The 9,575-nt window shown below is 32.6% G+C and overlaps 3 protein-coding genes across 5 annotated transcripts in view; 1 reads left to right on the top strand and 2 right to left on the bottom strand.

Moving 5' to 3' along the window:
• LOC108722626 (E3 ubiquitin-protein ligase AMFR) overlaps positions 1-265 on the bottom strand; it is a 9,896-nt gene extending 9,631 nt beyond the window's left edge. Inside the window, exon 1 of one of the 3 annotated variants that reach the window (XM_018447820.1) lies at positions 36-265. The gene's annotated coding sequence lies outside the window, so the exon portion shown is untranslated. The remainder of the gene's footprint in view (positions 1-35) is intronic. The other 2 variants (XM_018447823.1, XM_018447822.1) reach the window with 2 other exon arrangements.
• Positions 266-2,411: 2,146 nt separating this feature from the next.
• Taf12 (TATA-box binding protein associated factor 12) lies at positions 2,412-3,920 on the top strand. The gene is made up of 4 exons (XM_018447865.1): positions 2,412-2,462; positions 2,635-2,985; positions 3,207-3,399; positions 3,743-3,920. Exons 2-4 carry the CDS (start codon positions 2,731-2,733, stop codon positions 3,868-3,870), a joined length of 576 nt encoding a protein of 191 aa, XP_018303367.1. The 5' UTR covers positions 2,412-2,462; positions 2,635-2,730; the 3' UTR covers positions 3,871-3,920.
• A 773-nt stretch (positions 3,921-4,693) lies between these two features.
• Positions 4,694-9,575, bottom strand: part of Svil (Supervillin) — a 20,508-nt gene continuing 15,626 nt past the window's right edge. Inside the window, 3 exon segments of the mRNA XM_018447924.1 lie at positions 4,694-5,010; positions 5,175-5,330; positions 5,779-6,056. Coding sequence (XP_018303426.1) covers positions 4,924-5,010; positions 5,175-5,330; positions 5,779-6,056 — 521 coding nt within the window. The 3' untranslated portion in view covers positions 4,694-4,923.

Below are 9,575 nucleotides of genomic sequence, written 5' to 3'. Positions count from 1 at the left end.
CTCTCTCTCTCTCTCTCTCTCACAAAGTCGCAAACCCACCCGCCGCGACTGATCCTCCGTGGAAAACGCAATATGACATATTACGATTCACCATGGCAGTACCACCGAACCGATCGCGATCGACTTCAATCGACTCTGCCTGTGAGCGTTGACGTTAATAAACACTGACCAGTGCTAACCAATCTTGCCAGCACTCGTAAGCACTCGCCAGCCACTCGCCAACACTACCGGGACTACTCAGGCAGGGTCTGGGTGACTTCGGGGTGCTCCGGAGTCCGGGTCCGGGGATAGCTCGACACGCTCGACGGTCGACACCGTCGACGCCACTGACACCGACCGTACCGACCGTACGCTCTCGGAAACTGTAAAAGACCGAAGAGACCGAAACTCCTTCGGTATAACGTTACGAATATCTCTGTGCTATGATTTTATCGGTTGACAAGTTTGGAAGCAAACGGAATGTAGCCATGTAGTTCCCAAACCGAAAATGGATGTACTGGCGGTAGTGTACGGCCCTGGGTAAAGTCACTAGATTTATTAAGTACCGCAATCCATTATGCGGGGTCTATAATAGAAGTCGTAGCGGTCGTAAGGTCTTAAGTCGTAGAAAATTGACTAATCACAGTCGAATATGAGAAGAATAATCAACTGTGATTGGTCAATTTTCTACGACTTAAGATCATACGACCGCTACGACTTCTATTGTAGACCCCGCATAAGACTCAATAGGTCTGTTTGCGTTGCTTGCACTTTTGGCACTCGGCATCTTCGCTTTCTCTCTTTTCAAGGCCAAATATATATCTATCTCATTTTAAGTGCAAAAATATTTGGGGATTTCATATAACGCGAACAGACCTAATGTACAATGGCTGCGTTCAGCAGACTCAACAGTTTTGCAACCGTTTTATGATTGTCTGCTGAGATAGGACCATTCTTCTAGATCTAAAAGTATGATCCAATTAGCGCGAAGGAAACTTCCAACAGTTGCAAAACAAACGTTCTGCTGAACGCAGCCAAGGATTTGGAGCCAAAATGACGTCGAAAAGTGTAAATAGTACTTTTTCGTAACGTATATCTACACATTAAGTGCAATGTATCTAACCTAAGATCTGTTGTGTAATGGTGTAATCTGAGATCTGAGAAATATTTATGAAATAAAACGTATAACTGATTGCAGAAATGATCCAAATAATAATCAAAGTTTTTTCATTAGATTAAGAGAATTTAAGGATAATGTTTTAATATTTCCAAGCATAGAAATATATAACATTGTATACAAATGTGAATTATTATTTAGAAGAAATGAACATAACTTTATCTCTAATAAGTTAAAACCTATAGAGTTTGTACAAATGTTTTTAAATAATTGTTACACAGACTTTGTACCATCTTGCCACAATATTGTTTATAAACTTATTGGCTGCGTTCAGCAGAACGTTCGTTTTGCAACTGTTGGAAGTTTCTTTCGAGCTGATTGGATCATACTTTTAGATCTAGAAGAATGGTCCTATCTCAGCAGACAATCATAAAACGATTGCAAAACTGTTGAGTCTGCTGAACGCAGCTATTAAAACATTTGTTATAGCATGCATCCACTTTACTAAAAAAGGAAAATATTGATATTATTACGGAATCAAATATACATAGTAGTAGAAGCGTTGCTATGAAATCGTATGTAAACAAAAACAATCGTAAATAAAAACACTGATTAATATAATTTATGATTTTCCTTTTTACTTACAAAATACATTCATACCACCGACGACTGACGAGATACTATTAAAGACCGTCAACCCTGGGCAAATTTTCGGCGGTATAAAAAGGGCCCCAAGGGCCCGGAGGTAATCGAAGAACGCTGACATTATCGACAATTGATATAAATTTGCTATTATTAACATAAATATTTGACTAATACATTATTAAATTCATGATATTTTATTACATAAATGCTCTATAAATAAATATGCATATTTGTAAAGCTATAATATCCTATATATTGCCGAAAAATTACAATTTTTTTCTCTGCAGTTATTATCTCTGTTGATAATCGAACTTTGACGATAACACTGAAATCACAATTTTAAAGAAAAATCGAGTATTATTGGGTTTTAAATGCACGTACACCGATAAACACGTCTACTAAACTATTAAAACTCATAAAATTAGTACAATATTATCAGTTTTTTTACTCTTAATCATTTCAATATTAACAAGGACGCGAACTCCCATAAGAATGTCGGTCTTTAATAATATCTCGTCGGTGTTCATACACATATGCATACGTTTTGAATGAGCCGCTTGTTGGAGCCAAAATGGTGGAATGATTGCGGTACTTTATAAATCTAGTGACTTTAGTCCTGGGTTTCTCTCGTTTCTCTCTATCCGAAACTAAACAATCGGCATTTTGCATACGAACCGAACTTGTTGATATTTACCTGTATTTATCTGGCTACTATGAACTGGTACCGTTATAATTTTATCTTACCGTTATAATTTTATCTTTGACATGACAAATTTTATGTTGTGATTCTTTTGTCACGCGCGTATAACGCGCAGTAACGCGTCGAGGATGCGATAAAGGTCGCTTTCTCGAAGAAACGAAGCGGCAATAAATTGAGTCGAAAACCCAAACAGGGGAGAATTTCAAGAAGAAGAAGAATTGGCAATAATACGGGAATACACAAATATATCAAGAGAAGGAATATCAACGATCCTGCATCGCTTCTCGAAATGTCGCAACAAAGTGCTATCGTCCAGACAACGACACCGACTACGACGGTCTCGGAAATGACGCCGGTACTTGGAACTCTACAGTCCGTGGGACCTAATAACCAGACGTCATCGGTTCTGCCTAACGTGCAAAGCGGCACTACGACAACCGCTGTACAGCCACAAACGCAATCTCAACAAACTCAGTACGTTCCCCAACCTCCAAAACCGGTGCAGCAGTCATCCACTCCAAGTTCTTTTAGCGATTTTCCACAAGTACGTAATCAATAAGAAAATGAACCTTGAGTAGGTTACTTGTATACGATACGCTTGAGATATCTTTTTTTAAATTACAAATATAACATTGTACCGAGTCTGTGTACAAGTTCTTTGTTCGACACGATCTATAATTTACTGTTTTTCTTCTTTGACCATGGATATTCTTTGATAAAATTTTCCTCCATTAACATAACATAGATACTACTATTTGATTTTAGTTTTTAACAAAAACGAGGCTACAAGATTTGGTAAGAGAAGTGGATCCCACTGAACAGTTGGATGAAGAAGTAGAAGAGATGCTTTTACAATTAGCAGATGACTTTGTGGAAACAACGGTAAACGCAGCTTGTCTGTTAGCTAAACATCGTCATGCAAACACAGTGGAAGTTAAAGATGTACAATTACATTTAGGTGAGTTATGCTAATAGTTATAATTTTTTTCATTTGTTAGGAAAAAAAGATTAATTTATTAAAAATACATAATAAATTTCCTTTATATACAAGTTACAGCAGAATAATTTGTTACTTTTTTATTTTACTTGCTGAAAAACTTTTAATATTATTAAACTTTATTCAAATTCAAAGTAAAAAAGCAGAAAATATTGCTTACATGTGCACTTTATACATTGAACCAAGCAAATTTCTAGCATTATAAAACTTGTAAATGCAACTTGAAAGTTTTATTTGTATGATAAATTATGCAAAAAAAAATATATATATATATGAATGCTATTTATGGTATTTTAATTTTTAGGAAGAAATTGGAATATGTGGATTCCTGGTTTTGGTACGGATGAAGTACGTCCATATAAGCGAGCTACTGTCACTGAAGCACATAAACAAAGATTGGCGCTTATACGAAAGTCTATCAAGAAATATTAATTCTTTTGTGAATTAATTTTTTAGTTTTGAAAATTAAAAACTTGTATTTTATATATTTTTAATAGTCTTAACTATTATGCTGCTATAGTCTTGTGACAAAAATATTCATCCTGTATATAATTTTTCCTTTTCATACACATATCAGTTGTTTCTCTTTTCAATACTATTTTACTGTAATACAGACGATAAAAGTAGGTTAGGTGTAAAAACTGTAAATTTCTTCAAATTTATGCTATAAATATATATAAATATTTCTGTATGTACAAATGACTACCAAAATATTCCCAATATATGTAAATAAGTAATGTATTATTGATTCTATTTTTTTTAAATATTCTACATATATATGTACAGAAAACTACATGATAATTTTCAAAGCTGGGAAATTATCAACTGTTTTTGCACTGTTCTATCTCTCTTTTGAAATTGAATAACGTTGATTGTGTTACTTTTTTATATATTCAAATGTGACGGAAATATCTGTTTTGCTCTGAATACCACCCTTTGTACAAGGACGAAAAAACTGAAATATACGTTTTTTTGCATAATACTATTTAAAAATGCAGAGAATATATTGTAAATTATATAGAAACCATCTTATACAGATATTACACGAATAAGGCGAAAAACAGCGATCATTCACTCGCAATATATAAACATCATACAAATATATTATAAAGAAAACGTTTGCAAGCAGATTTCACATGTAGCACGTATTAAAAATATATAATCTGTTCACACATACGCCTATATATATATCATTATACATATGCGTTATAATTCAAATAGTACTGACAATATATTTTCAGATCGCATTGATTCTTTTTAATTTTTCATTATAATTATTAGATATATCGTCTATAATATATTCATCGATTCTCAAAATGTTTCTCGAAATGTTTTTATTCTCTGTACACGAAAAGTTCCGAGAAAAATCCGCTTAGAAGTTGAGATCTTTTCCTGATTCTCAAGTTGTAAATATTGTGAAACAGTTAATAAAAATTCGAACATTTTGCAAGGGCAGCTACTGCTAATCGCACTTAAAACGATCCATCAGAACAATCCCATATCTTTCTTGAGATTCACTTGTTTCCAGACTGGAAGCTGTTGAAATTCTTCTTTACTCATTCCCAGCAACTCCTATAAATTATGAAATATCACACCACACACACACACACACACACACATATATACATATATATAATGTTAAAAACATTCTGTCCGACATCTGCTAATCTATATTCGTAGATTAATCGTCGACTACATGATTATGCAATTGCGATTAATCAATCGATAATACCAACTTGAAAGTGTTGTTGGGATAAATACAATTCTAGGCATGTTGGATCGACACCGTCAGGTAAAGGTCTTTGTAACAGCTGGGCAGGAGGATATGTACTTTGCGTTAGACGAGCCAATTCATTTTCCACAGTCAATACTTCTCCTGAATTCCGGCCATCCTAGTAATATGTTTAATAAATATACATTACATTTTGCATCAACATATTGGTCAGTATGTCGGCTATTTTATAAATGTAATACCTACTACAGGACGCATTACATTTATAAAACGTAATCAATCGATCAATTGTAAAGATGTAATCAATCGATTAATTTTATAAATGTAATACCTGTTAGGAAGGGTATCACATTTATAAAATAATCCGACATACTAACCAATATGTTGATGCAACACACAGTACATACTTAATTTTATTGAAATATAGTAAAAAACACGCATGACCAAGATGTATCAAACAGAATTTTTTTATTTATCTAAAATATAAGTAAAGATAGGACAGTTATTATTTTGAAGTTAGATCTTTTGTTTCTCTAATAATAAACTATATAAAAAGTATAAAAAAGTTTGAACAGTAAAGAAAATAAGATGTCCTTTTCTCAATATACCTCTATATTTAATTCAGCGACGTCATCTCGATACGTCCACTCCGGAAAAAGATTTGTAAATTGCAACGGTTCTAAACCAGCCCATATTAAATATATTGGAAGATTCGTTGTTTGTGCGTTTCGAGTCTCTCGCCAATATCGTATCGCTATCTTCATGGCTGCTCTTCTCTCAGCCTGCCATCGGACAGTTTTGCTTCCAGACTGATCTTCCGTTCCACTATCAGGCCACCATCCTTGCCAAATCCAAATCACATTCTTGTCATCCAATAAAAATAAGGCTAAAAGTTATATAAGAGTCAATAAAAGTATTTATAACGGATAAATAATTTTGCTAAAAACTTCTCATAAAAATTTTTCTCATGAAAAATCGATTAAAATAACGACTAAATAAGAATAAAAGGCACTTTGCAAAAGCACCATTACCTGGTTGATTTGCTTGATACAAATCATCTTGTGAGAAAGGAAACGGTGTTGGCAGGTCCGCACGATATGGACAAAGTGTTTCTGTTGCGCGGAATTTTTTAGAAACACTAGATAAATGATAAAGCTTTGGAGTATGATCTTGTATTTCAGCTGTTTCCAACGACCAATACAATTTTTTATTTATGCCACCTAATGCTAAAAAATGCAAAGTACAATCTCGACTTTTTCATGACAATATACAATAGAATAAATTTAAGAGAATATGTATACGTTCTATATTCAGCTTAAATGTAAACTTTTCATTAAGCTTTACTCACCATTGCTAAATTCCTCAGATTCCATACCTTCTTGAACTTCACATATTTCTATGTTATTTTTATTTGATAATTCAATTTCTTCAGGTCGATTTTCTTTCAATTTATTTGCAGCTTTTAACGCATTCTATAGAAAAGACAGGAGAAACAGTAAATATTGGAGAAACAAACGAAACAAAGAAATACAGAGATGATAAAAAGAGATAAATAAAAAATAGATAAATAAGGAAAGAAAACAATCAAGATGAGAAAGGAAACGAGAAAAAAAGTTATAAGAAAAAATCATGATTATTCCAATCTGTTAAACAGCAGATGAGAGTAATATGATTAAAACATTTTGAAATAATAATTTTATATTATTAAAATGTTTTCTAATTGCTCGATTAATCGATTCGTTTACTGCTTTTGTTTTTTATATATTGGTTTTCTTTTGCATGTAGTACAAATCCAGCAGCTAGTAAAGTATAAAATTTATCGCAATGTTAATCTCTTTATCCATGTATGTACAACCGGTCATAAAAAGATTACAACACTTTTGTTTTGATGGGTTTCGGAATGCAGCTTGCTGATCGAGTGATTGGTTCTTATTTATGGATCTAACCATTTACATTCAATCGCTCTATAAGCAAGGCTGAGTTCCGAAATCTAAAAATGTATTACAACCTTTCTGTAACCGGCTGTACATATATCAATTAAATTATATATAAATATATATCAATTATATATATATTATTATTATAAAAATTTGTAAGAAATATACTTCTCTAATATGACGCAATGAATTGCTTCCATGCCAGATATATAGTTTTGCATTTTCGGTGTTTAGCAATATGAAGGAACCTCTACTTCTTAATTGTCGAGTACTACAAGGGATTTCAATCAAGAATGTCTCAGTCTCTAAAGTTCCTCGGCAAATATACAACCTCCATCGTTTCTCACATTTTTTCTCAGATTTCTTGCCACTGTGCACTACCATCCTCCCAGAGAATAAATTTAAAAACGCAGCTGGTTCGTGTCCTTGAACAACATGAACCTGCAAGTAATATATATATATATGTATACACAATAAAACAAAATATTGTTTTATTTACAATTATATAATAATAAAATATATTTCTTGATATTTTGTCTAATATTTTATTTTTAGTAGATATTAAGTAAGAAATTTTTTCCACTTAGAAAACAATTTCAAAATTGGAATAAAATTACAATTGGAATAAAATAACAATTATGTAATAATGTAACCAGTATTCGAAGATAACAAATAAACACATTAAGATAAATTCGAGCAAATAAAATAACTGTAATAGCAAATTTGATTGCACATTACTGTCCTCACCTGAGGACCTCGATTGCTGTCTAATTCGATCGTTAATAATGCCGCGGCCCCTCGTTCATTCAAAGATGCATTTCGACCTTGCCAAATAAAGTATACAGATCTATCGCGACCTTTTGCTGAGTGTTTAGATGGTAAACCACTGAGTTCTCTACCTAAGAGCATAATAAACAAATTTGTAAAAGCAATTACATAATTAAAAGCTTATTCATAAATTATCTTAAATCCATGTTTTCAAAAAATAAAGATCACATAACAATTATACAAAACTAATGCCCATAAAAGAAAAATTTTACGCTTATTTTTTAAAAATCTATGATTAAAACAGTTTTTGAGATAAACTCTTCTTTCACGAAATTGCTCAATAAACAGCTCACCAGTAATTGTGACGGAATACGTCCATTGAATGATATAACTATCACCAGAATAAAATTGACCAACAGATAATCCGTCTAAAAGCGTATGCGAAAATTCATCGATATGCCACACCATAACGCTCGTTGTAATAACGACATATTCTTTCTTCAACTAAAATCAAATCGAAAGAAATTATCGATCGTTAGATTCGCGGATATTTATTGTGAAAGAGTTGCTTTCTTTTAGATGAAAATGCATTGAAAGCAATAGTTGTGAGTTTTTTTGATAAATATAATTATTTTGAAACTAATATATCTCGTTTTTACTAATATATTAGACGCAAATACTTTTTGCTAATAAAAAAAGAATTACTTCATTGTCATAACAACCAATGCCTCTGCCCAAGTGACAGCCTTCTAGAATAAAATCGACTGAAGAAGAGTTTGGTAGCCACATATCGTCATTTTCATCCGGATGCACAGTTATAGCACCGTCGATTTGTCGCGCATTATCGTTTCGACCTCGCGTTTTTACCACACCGGTGACATTAGGCCAGTCGAGGAATTTCTCACGGAATAATATCGTTTCGACGTGTTGTGTCAATTTGGCAAGTAAACACCATTCGGGTCTGCTTTTGGCGAATTTTGCGGGACTCGTACAAGAGTCACTGTTCCGATTACCAATCATATGGGCAGCATTAATTGGACAAGCGGTGCATTCGCTGTAATCATATCCGTTGTTCCACATTTCTGTAGCCAACTGTGTAGCGAGTTTCTTCTTATCCGTCGAAATTCCTTTGCCACTCCAGATATACATCTCGGTGCCAAAATCGAATACTAGAATCTTTATAGAGCATCCAAAACGTATACAATCTAATTCCTTTTTATGTTATTACAGAATAGTTTTTACAAAACAAATATTTAATTATAAAATACTTTTTTATTATCTTTAAGAAACTTAAGTTGAATTAATTACAACAAGCAGTTTCTAAAACAATTTCCAATTTTGAACATATCCAACCAAATCTATCAAACATTGTTTCTGATGGAACAAATTTTCATCACAAACCCTCGTGCATTACATTTATAAGATTGTACACACAAAAAAGACTTCATTTTTTTAGATAAACAATTTGTTTTTCACAATATTTTACTATATCTTTTTTATTTTACTCAACATATGTTAGCAAATTTAAATCAATATCTTGAAAAATTCTGACTTTAGAGACAAAGAGAGAAAGTGGTTTATTAAAAATTTCATTGCTTAGACATGCGCAAAATCGAGATGTTTAAAAAACTTATAAATAAATAAATAAAATTTAGTAGAATAGATAAGACGAAGACCAAAAAAGTAAAATACATATCATA

The sequence above is a fragment of the Mycetomoellerius zeteki genome, unplaced genomic scaffold (genome assembly GCF_001594055.1).
Source record: "Mycetomoellerius zeteki isolate Tzet28-1 unplaced genomic scaffold, Tzet1.0 scaffold212, whole genome shotgun sequence".
NCBI lineage: Eukaryota > Metazoa > Arthropoda > Insecta > Hymenoptera > Formicidae > Mycetomoellerius > Mycetomoellerius zeteki.
Note: the sequence above shows the minus strand (reverse complement) of the source record. Positions and strands in the feature narration are given on the sequence as shown.